The 19,550-nt window shown below is 33.8% G+C and overlaps 1 protein-coding gene and 1 pseudogene across 1 annotated transcript; one reads left to right on the top strand and one right to left on the bottom strand.

The window, feature by feature from the left end:
- Positions 1 to 128: 128 nt before the first annotated feature.
- LOC130446729 (protein fem-1 homolog CG6966) lies at positions 129 to 8,839 on the bottom strand. Its single transcript, XM_056783124.1, has 8 exons — positions 8,353 to 8,839; positions 6,403 to 6,741; positions 6,089 to 6,348; positions 5,833 to 6,007; positions 4,461 to 4,714; positions 3,698 to 3,963; positions 2,971 to 3,096; positions 129 to 1,935 (listed from the first exon to the last, which is right to left on the bottom strand). The coding sequence occupies exons 1-8, from the start codon at positions 8,634 to 8,636 to the stop codon at positions 1,702 to 1,704; spliced, it is 1,938 nt and encodes a 645-aa protein (XP_056639102.1). The 5' UTR covers positions 8,637 to 8,839; the 3' UTR covers positions 129 to 1,701.
- A 2,674-nt stretch (positions 8,840 to 11,513) lies between these two features.
- Positions 11,514 to 12,630, top strand: LOC130447134 (uncharacterized; annotated as a pseudogene).
- Positions 12,631 to 19,550: the final 6,920 nt, after the last annotated feature.

The following is a 19,550-nucleotide window of genomic DNA, read 5'->3' as shown; positions in this document are numbered from 1 at the left end:
ATATCTCACACCTCGGGAACTGATATTTTCTAACCTCATTTAGAAGTGTTTATTACCGTCACCCTGTACTCGTTTCATGCTGCAATAATCGAAATATAAATAAGAAAGGGAATTGTGTAAAAAAATGCTAACATATAACATTTCTTTATCAACATTCAGATATGATACAATCGTTTCTTACGTCTATTTCACTCGAATGTGAAAAGACTAAATTTTTTCTTAAGTGCTATAAATTTATACAAAAATATACATATTATAACAATTTACATACTTTAATACGAAAACGACGTTACTTTTGTGAAGCAAATATTCGAGGGTTATTTATAATACTGGAAATACCGGAGGGTCCAACAAAAATCACCTTCACTTATTTTCAGTTCATGACGTAAAAATATGGCTAACGAACAAAATATAAACAGGAAATACAGTTACTCAGTTCATCACCCTTTAGAGAATTTTCAGAAATCATACTATACCATTTAGGATATAGTTAAGTTGTATAGGGAAGAAATGAATTGATTCCGCATTCCGTTTATATTGATAAGCATCTGTCGAAAATATTTAAGATTGAAAATCTTCTCTCGTCTCGCTATCTCTCCCGTAAAAACTATAAACATCTAAATCGAAGCAATTTTTCAAATTTGTAGGTATTTTGAGGGTAAAACACCGAGCAAATCTTTCACTACATAAAGAACAGTAAACAGACAAAACTTTCGAAATATTTTTGTGACCAGTTAATATGTTAACCCCTTAATTTCAATCGAAAGTTATATTAACACGTTCCCCGCGGTGCGTGGTTGATTGACTCCATGTCTAACTTTGCACTAGAGTTGATCCTGTAAGAAGTAAAAATGTTCGAACTTGTTTCGGCTTTGGATTCAATCAAAAGGTCGAAAATAATATATGTTAGAAATTTCAATAATCTCCGAACATTGTTGCTAACATTCATGAACTTTTTAATGAATCAATGTCCTGCTGCTGAATAAAAACTATGAGTGGGAAAATAATTGATTTTGTCGAAATTAATCAATTTTCAGCAAGCTGAATACATTTAAACTAAGGTAAGAATACGCGGCCAATTGACCCCGTGACGCACTTGTGGATAATTACGAATTTTTCCATTAACATTGAACGTGTTAAAAGGTAGCGCCATTGGCTTATTAATCCCAGATCTCCCCCGGAACCACCGACTTTTGAATTTTGTTGCTTTATTGTACATCGAGAATTTTGTCTTCTAGTCCAGGAGGAATCTGGGAATTAGTACCAAAAGTTATTGCATTTCAATTTTTTTATGCGATCCTCTTCGAGTTGTCCCAATGATGATATAAATGAATGTTGCCATGGGGCAAACCCGTACTAGATTGTTTAAACCGAAATTGTTTAAACAATTGTTATTTTTCAACAAGACAATTTTTTAAATATTCTTTATCGAGATTTTTATGTCTATTGTTCTCTCAATATTCGAAATATATTCGTTCTATCGACTCGAATAAAATATTTAACTCAAAATATTTTTTTCCGAAAAATATTTTCCAGTTTAATTATATATTCTTTAATTCTAAATCGCAGTCATTTAAATCACGTTGCATTACATTCGAAAATTGAACCGTCTTTTCCAATTGTCACGATAAAATAAAAATATCAATAAATATACAATAACTATGAACAAAATTAAAAGCGAACAATTTTTGAAAATATGTTTTATGGTTCGTGTAAGTGTATGTAATTTTCTAATGTTTTTGGTATCTGATTTTTATACGGAATTTTGTATTTACAAATTACCCTCGAACAGAGACATTTTAAATTCAAATAATTTAATACGAATATATCTGTGGGTAGTTGGTTATTGAGATCATTGATGGCGTCCAATGGTATTTTTCCTATGACATTCGGTTGATCGATGTGTGCGCCGTATTGCAGCAACAGCCTCACCAACTGAAAACAAAATTGGTAATTATGAAATATCTTTGATCTATTCCAGCTTTATTTTTGGTGTTTTACGACTGATTTTTTATTTTTAATTATATGTTAAAATAAAAGTTTGAATATTGTGTCATTAGAAACAAAATTAAACAAGATAATTATCTATCAATTGTAAGGAAACACCATAATATAAATAAAAGAAACATACACCCGAATATTCTATTAATATCGAATATCTATAGAGGTCATTATTTTATTTACTTCAATAACAATAAACATCGTTTTGAAACATACAGAAACGCTGAGTTAGAGTCAGATGGTAGAGTCACTGATTTAAACGACAGTGATTCTGATGAATAAGGATGAATGTGATGCTAGTCATTTCAAATAATTGTATTGTATTACATTTATTAGGATAAATGAAGACCACAAGAGAAAACTTGATGATTCACAAGTTTAGAATTTTCCAGGAAATTGTCATAGCTATGCATCAGTTCAATATAAATATGCACCAGTTATAAAATATTCACTTATTGTGGCAAGAAAAGCAAAAACAGAAACAAAAAACTGTCTTAACAATTTTTTAGTTTCATGAGTAACTTCCATCAAGTGCTTTCTACCTTTTACTCTAGTTGCTAAGTTTTAAGCAACAAATACAACTTTATATTTAATTTTACTGGCATTATCTTCACTAGTTATATTAATTTAATGATGGGTTCCTTATTCACGTTTGCAAGCCGATAATGGTATTACAAGGTGAGAAAATTTGATGACCAGCATTACGCTTCCTTCTCAGTACCGGGTGGGCAACTAAGAACGATTGTCGGCCATATATCAGCACTTCCTGATACATCAGATTACATAAAAAAAAACAATGGACGAATCAATATGAGAGAGATATATATGTCATGATACTTGATAGCAAAAAATTCTACCAAAATACTATTTGTCGAAGATTTTGGTTTAAAATTTTCCAACTGTTTCCAAACATCTGCTATCATCATACTTTATAAAACAACCTCTACGATATACTAATTATTAACTCACCCAGGAAGAATAGTTGTAAGTCAGGACGCTGAGATGAAGTGGGGTAAAACCTTGTTCATTTCTTGCATTTACTGGTGCTCCACATTCTAGCAGACAACGCACTACGTTTTCTTGAGGAAATATCATCTGAAATTGAAACAGTATGAGCACAAATATTTGATGTACGAAACGAGGACGGACCGACAGTGGACACCACCAAGGACAACAACGGACAGTAGACGATCGATTTATTACGCTGTCGGTATTGAGAAAACGACATTTGAAGGCACCCTGAAGTTCGGGCAAGACTTAAAGTAACTCGAAATACACGTGTTAGTGTAGACACAGCGCGATTAATATTTTCATTAGACTCTGGAGCTCACGGACGAAACTTGATTTGGTCTACACCACTCAGACGAGCGAGACAGAGTGTGGAGACTATTTGCTCAATGTACCATTCGTGAATCGCGGCCTTTGGAAAGGGGATCAGTTATGATTTGGAGTGGAATTAAACTCGGAGGTACTCATAGAGGCTGTGATCCCATTTGCTCCATTTATTGGTGAGGAATTCATTTAAATGTAAGATAATGCTCGTCCACATACTGCCAGAATTGTTGGTGAATACTTGGAGCAAGTGGGAATCACATTTCTGGTCTGGCCAGCCAGCACATTTGTGAGAGGACCGAATTCGAGACTGGAAAACGGAAAAATAACGAAACAAATTGAGTCAAAATATAAAAAAACTTACAATTGGTTCCTCTTCCATAAAATAATTAGATCTGATCGTGTTCAATTTCGAAACACACAAATGTAAAACTGTGTTCTCCAACACTACGCATCGAACGTTCTTTTTTAAAAAATCCGTGATGATCCGTTTCACTAGGACCTTCTGATCTTCCGTCGTCATGGTTTCTATCATAAGGTAGATCAAATGAGTTATACATTTCAGCATTTTATCGAAAAAATCCGCTTGTCGTTTATACACAGGGCGTATGGTTAAAAGTTTTCTTATTTCTGAAAAGAACTTTTATTTATTTATAAGGCGAATCATAAAATACGTAGCGCGGTCCATGAGTTATTAGCCCAACCACAGAAAGGTCGCAAATAAAACAAACATATTATTTGAACGCCTCAACCGCTTCTTCAGGTGTAGAAAAACGTTTACCTCGCAATTTATTCTAACCTAACCTAACCTAACACGTTCTTTGTAAGTCCAACCATTAAAAATGACAAATTTTATTATAGAAAATGTCAGATTTGACACATTCACATCAGTGTTGTCATATTTCAAAAGTTAAGTAGCAACCTTCGTAAAATGGATCGAGGTAGCAAGTTGAAACTTTGAGTAAATCTTACCGAGACTAGTCACTAACTGGTGATTAAGATGCACTCTATTTACTGTATGGTGTCAAAAACTCATGGACTGCACTACGTAATTTCACCCTTAAAAATAAATGAAATAATGGAATTTCCATTTTGAATTAATATCTCATAAAGACAATCGAACGTACCGACGATATTCTCAGTCAAAAGATAAAATACGGAAATAACGTCATGGAATCTTTGGTGTTTGTTCTTGTCTTCGGCAAAATTAAATTTATAGTGATAATCCATCATCAGTCTAACTAGAGCTTGAGCAGAAAAACAGGTATCCGTGTAGAGAATCGAATCTTTTTCAATACGAATTTGTAAAGCTCGCCTCCAGAGATCGATGCAACGTTGATAGCGCAATACATCCGCATATGATGCACCTCGATACATTAACCTTAAGAAAATAACAATAATTCATTTCAATGAAATTACACTAATTTTTGGTTAAACTTCTATATATAAAGCATAATGGTGAATCACACAATAATATGTATATCCCCACTGAAACACGGCACCTCTTAATAAAGTGCTCCGAGTACTGGCGGAGCTATACCAGAAAACTTACCTTCACAACCGTGGTACTGATGAAACCACATACCGGAACCTTGGAGAAGAGCCTTAGTAACCTTTATACCAATAGTATAAAAGAAGACTTACTAATCATGCAAATTTACCAAAACTGCACTTTGGAATTCAGAATGTTTTGAGGCATAGAAGGTGCCTTTGACAATGCTTCACAATGAGGGTGTCAAAAGAGGATTAGATGCGAGAGGAGTAGGTAAGACAATCTCCAGATGGACGACTATCTACTAGAATAGCAGAGCAGCACCATTTCTGTTACTGCTAACTGGAGAAGTCCAAAAAGGGGATTCTCATACACACTTATGTGGAGCTTAGTAGTAGACGAGCTGACTAAAATCTCCATATCCTGTTGAGGATATGTCCACAATATAGTTACATATGCAAGAGGGAGCTTTGAGAAAACACACTGTGACATAGTTCAAAGACTATACATGTCGATCGGTGGGACTAAACGTCAACCCAAATAAGTCCTACATAATTTCAATCACTAGGAAGAAAAAACTCAACCTCAAGGAAATATCTGGGACTCACATTAGATAGTAAACTCCTTCAGTACAAACATGGAAAGAAGATAACCACTAAAGTCACAAAAGCGCTGATGGTGTGCAAAAGCTTCCCTGGGATGAATTAGGATTTTAGTCTAAGATCTTACTGTAGATGAACAAGGCAATCGTGAGTACAATTATCACATATGGGGTAGTAATTCGGGCTACTAGTCTGAATACCACAAGAAACAATTTCTTGAAAGTACAAAAACTGGCTCTTAATGTCAAAAATTACAATGAGGAAAGGACTTTTATTGAGGCTCGTGAAATGGATCTTTAGCCCTGCCCAGGCCAGCTACGCCTTTTATTTGTCCTTTTAGGACTTTTTATTATAGCCACATTTATGTAGAGGGGTCACGTCGATAAAAATGTAAATAAAACTCACCTAAATATAGTATCTTTGTGATGCGGTCCTAAAATCCTTTCTGTAATTATCAAACTCTGTGTACGAACTAAATCAACATCATCTGCAATAGCCTCTAACTCCTCTAATGTTTCGAATTCTTTCTGGTATCTATATCCTTCCTGTGGAGGCATCACTGGTTGTTTAGGATACAATGCTAAGTTGATTAAAAAGAAAAACCCAATTGAATCGAGGTACAAAAGTCGTAAATTGGTTGTGAATCATTATTAATACGTACCATGTTTCTGTCTGATGGCTATAGCTATTTTCCAATGATGTAGAGCAACAGCTAAGTCGTTCTGTTCATCTAGAAATGTGGCTCCCAATAATTCGTGTGCATTGGCTAATTTTTCCGGAGGGTAATCTATGTTCATTACGAGAAATTCGAAAATTCGTACGGCACCTTTTAGACAAGCCATTTGTAAAGCATCGTCACCATATCTTGATTTTGCATTATAATCGGCACCGTTTCTTAATAACAATTTCGTCGTTTCTAATCTTCAAATTGACAATAATTTTTGTTTTATGTACAATTTTTATCGTGTAACTTACCTGTGTTCTTGAATGGCATAATGAAGGGCACTTTTATTCTGTATATCCCTCGCATTAATAATGGCTCCACTCTTTACCAAAAATTCACAAAGTGCTGCACTTTGTACTGAATTTATTAAACACGTGCCACCATTATAGTTGGGTCTGTTAATATCGGCACCATGAGCTACTAAGTATTTTACAATTTCAAAATGTGTCATGTAACAGGCTGACCGTACGGCAGTTGATCCCGTGTCAGATACAGCATTTATGTCTGCTCCACTAAGAACTAAAGTTTCCACCACTTGTAGTTTTCCTGAAACTGCTGCACACCATAAGGGCGTTACAACATGGGTTGTCCTAAAACACAAATTACATAAATAAAACATTAAGTATATATGAGAACATGAGGTCTGTCAAGTTGGCGAGCCAATTTATAAAAAAATAAATTCTGACAAGCTCAAAAATTGCAGTTTTTTGCCGTGAAATTCCCAGAATATGCCGATAATTATTTTTAAAAATGATGGGGATGAGTATCAAAATAGAAGGATATCCAACCCCGAGTCATAGCTATCAAAACGCCTAACCTAAGTAGCTGGAATCTCCATTAATTTATCAATTTTTTTCATCAAATTTATGAACAAAAAGCACCTATGTACTTTTGTAATTCGTGCAAGACAGTTGCCGCTACTGACAATTGTTCAGTTGTTCTCCAGACTGCACAAATTACTGTCATGATATCCATTCTCAACATGTTAATAAACAGTAAACTAGAATGAATTTTTTGACTAAAACTACTAGGAAACATGACAAACTCTTTAATAAATCATAAAATCACAGACCACTAGGAACACAATCCATCAAGTAAAAATCATTCATTAGAAAAATACCGAACCCATGATAAGCAAGCCCAATGCCTACGAAATAACCCCTAAGCGTATTTTCTTGTATGACAATTGTAGCTGCATTTATCTATGATTTCAGTTTGAATATCCTTACAAAGGGAAGCAATATTCCAGAGAGTAGCCAACTAACTTAACTATCAATGAGGCGTTCCCCCCTGGAATATTAGTTCCCTCTAAACAATAAGTGTAACAAAGCACATAGATAAATGCCTCTTGATTTGCCATTCACGAAAATATCATTGCCGACCTCGGGGTTTGTTTGTATCTGGGGTAAAACAGAGTAAAACCATTTCTTACCATTAAATCATTCTGGACTTCATATGTAAAAAAGTTTCCGTTTTGCCCCGGATGCCGACGTGCCCCAATGTCGGCAATGATATTTTCTTATTGTAAAAAAGAGAGCCATGTTCTAGAGGGTGGCCCACTATTTTGATACTCAAGTTAACAGACCACCCCATCATTTTAACAAATAATTAAAGGCAAATTTTGGAAATTTCACGGCAAAATAATAATAATTTATTTTTTTATAAGTTGATCTGCTAACAGATCTGAGAAGATGGGTGATTGAGATTTTGTTTATGGTTGATGAGAAAGTAAATAATAATGATACATTTCTACTTCCCGACTACAATATTATCAATTTAAAAACATTGCAAAACTGAGAACTGTAATTTTGAATAAAATATCGATAATATAAAAATTATTCATATAAAATATTTGTTATCTACTGCAAATTAAAAACTATAATGTTAGTGACCTTGTTTATTAATCTTTTCAAGTCATAGATAAGATGAAAAGCATTTATTAGTATGTTAGTTTAAAGGTTAGGACTTGATATTTGGGTGAATATCTAGATATTACGTAATTAATCATTTTTGTCAATTCCATTAAATATTATAAAGTTATGAAAGTCTAATTAGCATTGTTAGTAAAAAAAAATCTTCTATTTATAAATGAGAGTAGGATTAAAATAATAGGATCTATAAAATAACGAATGGTTATTTTGTTCAAAAATATATATTTTATTCCATACTACACTGATTGTGAATATGTGATATCATCTTACCTATCTTCCTGTACCTCAAATAGTCCTTTTTGTTCTATATCCGCAGCAGAAACTTTAATTAGATACTGAACAATTTCGGTTTGTCCTTTTTTACAGGCGATAAATAACGGAGAACAACCCACTTTTACTCGATTCACTATGTCTCTACGTACTTCTATTGGATATTTTTCTAACTTATTTCTAAGTGTATAGGATAACCTTGCACCTGGAACAGCATGTTTACATTCATCTATTAATTCATGAAATATTAAATCTCTTTCATTTACAGGATCCACTTTCCACATATTTATTTACTAAAATATAAATATATTGTTGGATTTACTATTCCTTTTGTTATGGTTTTAATCGCTTTTGACAAAATATTTTACCAGGGCATGTGTCAAAACTAAAGATGACTCTTCACTGTTTCACGCAGATTAAATATCACCAATCAAATTGTTTCGGTAGAAACGCCAAGAGCTCGGGTTTCTTTATTCGACTTTCCGTTGCTGTGTGTAATTTTAAATTTAAACTCGATCTAGAGTTTACAAAATTTTTATTTGTGGATTTAGTTTATCACTTTCCGCATAATTCGAGGTTCTGATACAGCTTCGTGGAACTGTAAAACTAATTCATAATATTTAGAAAGCGTAACTTTTGCTTTTATTATTCGCTTACGTAATTTTAAAAGTTTCTGCAATTTTGTTTATTCAAGAAGTAAACTAAAATAAGTCATACAAATATAGGGTTTTCCAATAAGTGGTGTTATTTTGATATATTCAAAGAATAATGCCATTTTTTGAGATAAATGATCGGATGTTTATTTTATTATAAAGAGGAAGGAATAATGGAACACAACATCAGCCAAATGGCCGCCACGACTGCGCTTACAGAACCAAATTATATTTCATGAAATTTTCCGTAACCAAATTGCAAAGCGGCTGCCCTATGTCCTCGATAGCCTCACGAATTCCATCTTTGAGGTCTTGAATCGATGCTGGACTGTTGGCGTAGACCTTATCATTCACGTGGCCCCAAAGGAAAAAGTCTTCGAGAGATAACACGGTTCGGAAATTTTTCCCATAAAAGATCGAGATGGTTTCGTTGCTTGTATGGCACGTAGCGCCGTCTTGTTGAAAGTAAACGTTGTCCAAATCAATACCATCCAATTCCGGCCATAAAAAATCATTAATCATCTCTCGATAGCGCAATCCATTCACCGTAACTGTTGCTCCAGCCTCATTTTCGAAAAAGTAAGGTCCAATGACACCGCCGCCAGACCATAAACCGCACCAAACAGTCACGCGTTGAGGATGGAGAGGATTTTCAATAATAACTATTTTTATAGTGAATTTTAATAATTTCAATGCGTTGTTGAAGCGTGTATCATTAATGGCGTAGTTTCTACTTGTCAAATGTCAAAAAATGACAGATTCAAAAGTGACATTTACCGAAATAGCGGGCTGTTCAAAATAACACCTCTTATTGGAAAACCCTTTATATCAACCGAAAATTAGACAATATTTTTGTAAAATATTATATAGTGGGTTATATTTTACTCATATTGTTCTTATTAATTAATACTAAATACCTAATACATGTGGTATTAAGTACATTGTAAATAAATTGTTTGGGAAGTCGTTTAGAGTTTTCAGTCAGTCACTGTGCACCTATATCTAGAAGATATTTTGTATATGACTAATTTAACTTGTTCGGTTCATATGCTTTTCCATATGTATATAATTACTGGACTATTACGAGGGTTGCTACTTGAGTTTCCCGATAGACAAATGAAAACAAATATTCTCCATTGAGATCAATTTATTTTTAATCAGCGGGAATAAGAAGAAATCATTGACTATCAAACACAAAGGCGGTTGACCCATCAATTCTGGCAAACAGATTCTATAGTCCAGTCACTTTAGGCAAAAAAGTGGTCGACCTCGGAATTTGAGATAATAAGCTGGAAACTCGTATACAGCGTCATTTTGACGATCTAAAAGTTGTCTCGAAAGTCTCATATTGTCTCGTGTCTGCGTCGTAAGTTATTCGAGGTCAAAGGTCACGAAAATCGGTTTTTTGCAATTATCTTCGTTTCTATGGTTCCAATTACTTCAACACCTATTATGAAAATTGAAGATAAAAAAATTTGCCACAACTTTTGTCTCAATTTTTTTTTCTGTTCGCTCATACCTTGTATATAGTTACTAAATCATTCAAATATTAGTGAAATCCTAAAGTGACTGGACTACTAGTGTACCATTTAGAATTGACAGTTCTACTTTGTGTGTGTCCATTTGCTTCGAAGTGCTTCGTGTGCGAACAACTTTTGCTGAATTTGGCTCGTCTTGAAAGACCCATACTGTCCATTGTTGTTTAGATTCGGTTTTATATGCATAGATCGACAATTCATCGTCTATCACGATCTTAAAAACGTCTTTAGAAGCACCGCGATTGATTTTTTCAGCATTTCTTTTCACCAATCGACACGAGCTTTTTTGAACGATCGTCAAATTATGGGGTATCCAACGCGAACAAATCGTATGCGAGTGGAACTAAAGCTCAAGTATGCCTCAATCTCACGGTATATCACATGACGATCTTGCAATTTTAGTTCCGGCAAAGCGTCGATGTTTTATTGGACGATCTTCACGAAATTCAACTTGTAGTGAAGTGCGATCACGATTGAATTAGCAAAACTAGCGATTCAAAATGATTGGTTCACGTTCTAAGTACGTTCAGTATAAAAAATGTCAAACTTTATAATGACAATGACGGATTTGACATATCGACATTAGGGTTCACGTTCTGAGTACGTTCACCATTAAAAATATCAAACTTTATAATGACAATGACGGATTTGACATATTCACATCAGGGTTGCCATATGTCAAAATTTAAGAAGCAACCCTCGTAAAAATAATTTTAGATTACCGTTATTTGGTGTAGTCTGATTTCCATTTATTTGAAATTTTAAAGCATTAAATAAAAAAGTTATTTCATTCATTTTGCTTGTAAAAATTACAGGTTTCCTCCGTAATAAAAATGATTTTTGGCAATATTGAAGAAACGACTTTATATTGATTATTTTGACCTTACCTTTTTCTCATACTCCTCATATTGGACTACAATCAAAACTGTTAAATTACCTGACCGTGATGGGAGTGGTTATGGTTTTAAATATGGTTAAACATTTCTGTCCGAGAGTAATAATTACCAAAAGAATGAGAACTTATGAAAGGTTGCGTGATCCTATATGGGCGCCAAACAAAAACTTTTACAGGGTAAACCAAAAAGTATTCCCATAGAAGAATCTTTCATCTACTGGAATGCCAAATTTGAATTCTAGCGATTATTGTATATAAAATACGAAAGCTGCTGCTAGTGGACTGACATCGAACAGACAAACATGAAAATTTGGATAATAATTTAATCAAAAGACTCTTTACAACTTTAAGCTCATGTTGATCATCCAATTTATCCTTTTCACTACTGGTACTAAGGTAGAAAAATCCTTCTTGATTAGAATTAGAATTCAATCCATTTGAGAATTATCTTAACTATCAATCTAGTCTAAATTGGGCAGACCAGACCAGATTTGTTACATTTCAACGACGTAACAACTGAAGAAGACTTGGAAAATGTGATTAATTCTGTTACAGAAACAGAAGAGGTCATAGAAGAGCAGCTGGAAGGAGTATTAGCGGAAAATCATGATAATGGTCTAAAAATTTCATGTCCGATATGCAATACTTGTTTCAATCCCGTAAATGAAGAAGGTTTCGATGTTGGAAACCCATGTTCGGAAAATATTTGCAGTTTTTGCACTAGAAACAGAAACATAGCAATGGCAAGAAAAGCTGCTCGTGATGGATTACAGCTGCAGGCAAAACGAATGAAAGTAATATCAGATAGCACCCATCCGTAGCCGAAAATCGGATCAACTGTAAGAATTCCCGTTACAGACGTCGATCGAGGCAGAGGAGATGCTAGATCAGTTTTAGCTGTAGTACTGGAAGTCACAGAAGATGGGAACAAAACAAGGAGTGATTTCAAAATACTACAGCCGTTCAGAATTTAGTACGTGCCCTGCTAACATTTTGAAAATTGAAGAAATTTCCGAAGACAGGGAAATCCCTCTTAGATCGGTGGCTACTGCTCCATAGACAGGACATTGGCAAGGTTTTAAAAAATGTAATTGTAAAGGTAAATGTCAATCAAAAGAATTGTGCTTGTCGAAAAGGTAATGTATTACGTAATTCTAGATGTCCTAGTAGCTTAAGTTGTACAAACAAATAAAAAAATGAAATGTCCTGATTTGTGTTGTGTTTAAATATCTTAAAAATATAAGTATGGCGTAGGTGCAGTTGTACAGACCAAAAGAAAACGGCTTGGACTAGTCAAAAGCCCTATGTATTAAGGATTCCAAGGGCGTATCATAAAACCTATCTGCCAATAAAAGTTCGAAACTTTTTATTTTAATTCCAAGAACCTCTTCCCGACAAATTTCTTCCCGACTGTTTTAAATCATTCACAGACAAACTTTTATGTAGAAAGTGTCGATAAAAAAGTGGAATTCTACGAGAAGAGCTAGAAAAGTTAATTCCACGATACGACGAGTGTCTTCAATTTTGGAACTTACGAGTTATTTAAAGTCTAATCTCGTATGATGGAAAACCCTGTACATTACTTTGAATATACCTGAATATGGCCGGAAGCTATTCGGAGCTTTGCCCCAACATTCTCCTCTAATCTGTTTAAAATTGTTCTGCCCTTGGGAAAAAAGGATTGTGTTATGTACCCACTAGTTATTGAAGCATAACTTAAATATCTCTTTGGTTTTGTTTCACGGTCTACATCGTTCGTGGTGTGAGATAAATTTTAAGATTGGTAAAATTTTCGATATTTACAAATGTACCTCTAATTGAAATCAGATCAGAAGTGAATTTAAATTAACGACGTGTGTAATATATCGAAATGTTCTTTACCTGAATATGTTAATTCTGACCTTTATGCTAACGAAAGAAAATATACTTTGATCTAATAGAGTCATCTTAAGAAGAATATTTACGAATATAATGACGTTCAGAAAATATGTATAAAGAAATATGGCAATACTGTAAATGTAAATATGTCAAATCTGACATTGACATAATAAAATTTGACATTTTTAATGGTGAACATACTCAGAACGTATTGAATTGGAAATTTTCGAACCGTTGGTGATATTGGTACTTAATACACTGTTTACATTACCGCTACACTGTATATACTCAGAACGTGTTGTTATACGAGTGTCTAGGAGTTGATTACAAATACTTAAAACATTCATCTTGATCAAAAAATAGAAGTAAATTGCAATGTGACATACCGCGAGATTGAGACATACTTGGGCATTAGTTCCACTCGCACACATTCAATATTGTATGGACATTTGGTTGTCAAAAATATTTGGTTGGATACCACATAATTTAGCAATCGCCCAAAAAAAACCTCTTATCGATTGATGCAATTCAATCCCGGTGCTTCAAAAGACGTCTATAAGATCGAGACAGGCGACGAACCATGGATCTATAAATATGAACTCGAAACTAAACAACAATTTATTGTATGGATCATTCAAAACTAGGCAAATCCAAGTTGTTCGCACTCGAAGCAATTCGAAGCGAAGCCACCGTTCCATTAGAGTAACGTAGAACGATCAGTTCTAAATGGTACACCAGTTTTCCAGAAGTGTTCGGAAAAATTATGGTAACCAATAGCAGAAGGCGAATCATTCTCCACCACAACCCCTCCCGCATCAATTCAAGAAAAAACGTTTTTGAACATCTAATTTATTGTTCATAGAGCAATAGAAAACAAGGTAGATAAGAGCAAAACTAATTATTAGGACAACCTACAGGGTCCGAGACAGGCAAAAACTCTCCTGGGAAACTTAACCAGAGAAGATGCGATAAATGTAAATTACGAACACTAACAGGGAATCGGGAAACTGTCGCATCAATGGATACCTGAAGATGCTACACTTAGCGGCGTGCAGATTTTGTTGCGCAGAGGACGAAACCTCTATTCATTCTCTCGAAATGTGAAACGGCTCTGGGTATCCCACGTTCTGGACTTTCTAAAAGGAATGGGATTAACAGATCAGCTATAAAGACTGGGTTCTCCAGTATCGCAGAAAGATCCTTTTGGGTCGCAATGTATATGACATCTCAATATCTTTATTCATGCGGAAATTAGAGGGCAATATATTTGGCACAAACAAGTTGCAAACTAGAGTTACAACAGGCAGCATAATGTCTGGAAAAACTAAGCGAGGAAGTTATATTACAAAAAAAAGGAAGGTGGAACTAAGGGAATTGAAAACACTAAAAATTTTTTGCTTGCTAAAGATAAAAGACGCAGGAATGAAATAGTAATGGGAAAAGTACAAACTGTACATCAACTCACGATGTATGGAGAAATAAAGCGAATAGGCAATTGTAGCTCACTACAACATAAGTATAGTATATAGAAATATGGTTACCGTAAATTTGAGTTTCATATCATATGACGAATGTCTAGATGAAAATTGAAATGTTAATCGTAATATCGAAATAAACAATATTAACACAAATGTCAAGTCAATACATAAAATAAATAATAAAAGGAAAATACTATAGAAAAAGTAACGATATACGAATATCTGCTGGTAGAAGATGAAAAAAAAAAAATAGAAACAGGGCGAATAATTACAAAAATTTCCTAAGAAATCTATAAACAATGGAAATAAAAAAATTGTGTGTGTGTGTGTCAGCTCCGACGCACGACTGAAGTTTACTCCTTAAGGTCGATTGTCTAACCAGACGCAAAAAGAGTTTATTTAACTTAAAAAATATAAAAAAAATTTGAAAATTTATAAATGCATAATTATAAAAATTTTAACCGACTTCAAGAAAATTGTTAAAAAAAGGTTTTTATAAAAATTTTTTTTAAATTATTGTAATTAATTTTTTATTTAAAATACAATATTATCTTAATAATTAACAAAAATGGTTACAAAAAGATAATTATGTCACTAAATCTTTTACATACAATAATAAATAGTACAGAAAATTATTTAAATAAGCTAAAAAATAACTTTTCGAAAGAAAATTATATAAAAACATTATTATAATGAGAAAATATTGTCGATTTTTCTGATAATATTATCGAATTATTGACTACAGTTGTTAATATTTAAAAATTATTTATAAAATAAATCATAATAACGTGGAAGAATTTAAAGACATCGACAAATAAATTAATTTTTGGTTAGGTTAGAAATTTTCTATTTTATGTGGATGCGCTCGATAATTCATATTGGGTTGATTATCTAATTTTATGTGTTGTTTTCAAATATATATTTATATGAATTACATCGATAATTATTAAAATATTTAATAAATACAAATTGCACGTGCTCATACATATAATACATGAATTATAACGTACCTTGCAACCACGTGTTTGTTAGACGTTCCGGCAATATCATCTACACCTCTTTCTGCCATAGTTATTTGAAAATTTCACTTTAGCGGTACACAATGATAATAAAACTTCACAATGACAGCAACATAAGTATGTCGACACTGACAAATTAGAAAGTTGCGCATCATAGGGTGCGCACCAAAAACGTAACGAGGTCATTCATCGATAGATTTTACTCCTCACATTTTTCTCGTACCGGGCCCCTTATATATGCAAATCGATTCTTAAGGAGTAAACTCCAATACCAAAGAAGAAAAGTGGGACGGGATAACAAATCAAGACATAGGAATATTAACATAACAGAAACGAAATAAAGAAACTAGGAAGGAAAGAAGTAAGAGAAAAAATTTCTTGTTGTTTATCAAGGTTAATGAGAATCCCTTGGTTTTCCATTTATTCCAATCCTTACATTTCCTTAGTGGTAAAACACATTAAAGTTTGAATGTCCATAATCTCAAGATATTTTAATCGAAAATCAATTCATTTGTATCGGTCCCGCATTGAAAATGTGCACACTTTATTAAGTTCTAATTTCCGGAACAGTTAGTGATATTTAGAATCACTTTATTTATTAAAAATTATTTGTTTGAATCCAAATTAAGAAAGCGATATCATTGTCTGTGAAATCAATCTGTAGAAACAAATTTTTTTTATTGAATCATGTAGGTATTGCCATCAATTGATCAGAAGTTGGTGAAAATTTGTTTATAAAATTCCATATAAACGAACAAAGTTTGTTAAATAAATTGAAAGATCGAATTTGGCAAAAAATACTGAACTAAGTCAAGTCAAATATCGAAGACGGGTCTATTACCACATTAAATCATTATAAAGTAGTCAATCGAGAATAGTTTGAACACATTTCTAATACAAATTATATATTATGTAGGTATATGTTTATAGTTAATAACATCACGTATTTTGGCCTGATGATTGTTCCAATACAACCAAATTACAGAAAACACTATCTTGAAAATTGTTAAATAAAGGGTTTTCCAATAAGAGGTGTTATTTTGAACATCCCGCTATTTCGGTAAATGTCACGTTTAAAGCTGTCATTTTTTGACATTTGACAAGTAGACTCTACGCCATTAATGATACACGCTTCAACGACGCATTGAAATTATTAAAATTCACTATAAAAATGGTGAAAGTTTGGCAGAGACGGTTCGTAAAATTAAAACATTTTTGGGTCGAAGTGAAGCACCTTCTCGGACCGCAATACAGAAATTGGTGGAAAAATTTGAGCTGTTGGGACGAAGTTAGTGTAGTGAAGAATAAAACCCGTGCACGTCGCTCAAGAACAACTGAGAATATTGCTGCTGTAGCCCAAAGTGTTGAAGAAAACCCAGGTTTGTCCATTTTTCGTCGTTCTTTGGAATTAGCCATTCCACAAACGTCATTACACCGTATTTTGCATAAAAACTTGGGTCTTAAGGCATATAAAGTTCAGTTACCACAAGAACTCAAGCCGGCCGATCATCAACAACGTCGTGTCTTTGCTGATTAGGTCCTTGAAATGCATGAAAATGATCCGGAATCATCTTAACTGACGAGGCCCATTTCCACCTTGGTGGTTACGTCAATAAACAAAATTGTCGAATCTGGGGCTCGCAAAATCCAAGAGTTATTGTTGAAAATCCTCTCCATCCTCAACGCGTGACTGTTTGGTACGGCTTAAGGTCTGGCGGCGGTGTCATTGGACCTTACTTTTTCGAAAATGAGGCTGGAGCAACAGTTACGGTGAATGGATTGCGCTATCGAGAGATGATTAATAATTTTTTATGGCCGGAATTGGATGGTATTGATTTGGACAACGTTTACTTTCAACAAGACTGTGGCGCTACGTACCACCCAAGCAACGAAACCATCTCGATCTTTTACGGGAAAAATTTCCGGACCGTGTTATCTCTCGAAGAGGTGATCACAATCGGCCCCCGAGATCTTGTGATTTAACACCTTGCGACTTTTTCCTTTGGGGCCAACAAAGAAAGATAAGGTTTACCCCAACAGTCCAGCATGGATTCAAGACCTCAAAGATGGAATTCGTGAGGCTATCGAGGACATAGGGCAGCCGCTTTGCAATTTGGTTACGGAAAATTTCATGAAATATAATTTGGTCCTGTAAGCGCAGTCGTGGCTGCCATTTGGCTGATGTTGTGTTCCATTATTCCTTCCTCTTTATAATGAAATAAACATCCGATCATTTATCTCAAAAAATGGCATTTTTCTTTGAATTAATCAAAATAACACCTCTTATTGGGAAACCCGCTATTGTGAGAATTAGTTTCACGAAGTGGTAATATCAGATTAAAAAACCACTTTTGGCAACGGAAGCTACTAGATTTTAATGCCAATAAAAATTTTTATTTATACGAAAAATATTTCCGTTCGACATTCATTAACTCGTTCAGCGAATTAAAAGTAGACCAACTTAATTTACCTACCTACCTACCTAATTTGTGATTTTTGTGAGAATTTTTTTTCAAGCGATATTATGGAAACATAAACAATATAATGTGGAAATACAATGCTGTACAAAAATACTAGGATATTGAATTATTTATTTAAGAAATGTTAAATTGAAAATTTATCTGTCAGATATTTACCTAGATACTGTATTCTTGTTTTTCCCAAAGCATGACTTTTCCCTACAGGATTTTCAGGTAAGGAATATTCTGGAAAGTGTTCTGAAACTGTTCTAAAAAGCTCACGTCAGTCTACGGCCTCGGACGGACTTTTCAAAGGAGGGCAATAGTGATAACGGTCCCGGAAATATTATTGAATAGACAAGCTGCGATTTTTCCGAGAAAAGTTACAAGAAGTACTTACTATGTATCCATTTCATACAGAAGAGTATCAGACCAGTGTGGAAAATCGGTGACTGTTCCATTAAAGCAATTATATCTATGGGCATACTAGAACCGTTATTAAAAAATAGATCTGCACGGTTCTTTACATCCTGTGTGATATTAGGCACGAAAGAATTTGATTGTGTATAAGCCCGGTGCGGCTGGAGAGATCTGGTTTATCTGCAAGTCTGATAAAGATACTAATAGAGTCAATCAGGTATTGAAAAGGAGATTGATAAGAATAATTGTCATATTAGTGATATTCCAAGAGGGAATTGATCGAGATCCTATGTTGGGAGGAATTGTGTTAGATATTAACAAGTGCTCAGAATTCTGTCCGATATAAACAGTCATTCCAGGGAAAATTATTTTAATTATGGGGGCGTATAAAGAGGTTAGATAGATTATTATTCTTTCTCTTGTAACTTATTCATCATTTATGCAGGTACTTAATATTTTGGAGACCTTAGGTATTCCAAAAAGTTCTGAAACTGTTTACGAGAATATTCAGTAATGTCAGAAGTCGAGAAATCATTTAGAAAGGTATCGACATTAGAAATTTTGAACTTTGATTTCTATATATGTAATTGTTGATTTCCTCATGTTATTAGAAGTTATAAGTTTGTAATAAATAAATTCCTCTAGCTAAAATACACGCATCTACTCGAATTCTTATAAATTTCGAAAAAGTTCACAAAACCCCGAAGTGGTTCGATAATACCATTAAAATTTTAATATATCAAGACTCATGGTGAGCGAATATTTATACAAATTTACTTAGAATCAATAATTGTATAAATTCTCATTTTTCTTACGTATTAAATCATCTCCACAACATGCGCCAAAGATCCCAAACTT

Source organism: Diorhabda sublineata, chromosome 7 (assembly GCF_026230105.1).
Source record: "Diorhabda sublineata isolate icDioSubl1.1 chromosome 7, icDioSubl1.1, whole genome shotgun sequence".
NCBI classification, from domain to species: Eukaryota; Metazoa; Arthropoda; class Insecta; order Coleoptera; family Chrysomelidae; genus Diorhabda; species Diorhabda sublineata.
Note: the sequence above shows the minus strand (reverse complement) of the source record. Positions and strands in the feature narration are given on the sequence as shown.

Bases quoted from the DNA above. Each gene is read 5' to 3' on its own strand.
- LOC130446729 (XM_056783124.1), bottom strand. From the start codon at position 8,636: ATGTGGAAAGTGGATCCTGTAAATGAAAGAGATTTAATATTTCATGAA. The intron at 6,742-8,352 runs GTAAGATGATAT...TTTGTGTTTTAG, and splicing joins TTTGAGGTACAGGAAGATAG to GACAACCCATGTTGTAACGC. The intron at 1,936-2,970 runs GTGAGTTAATAA...TTTTGTTTTCAG, and splicing joins CTTACAACTATTCTTCCTGG to TTGGTGAGGCTGTTGCTGCA.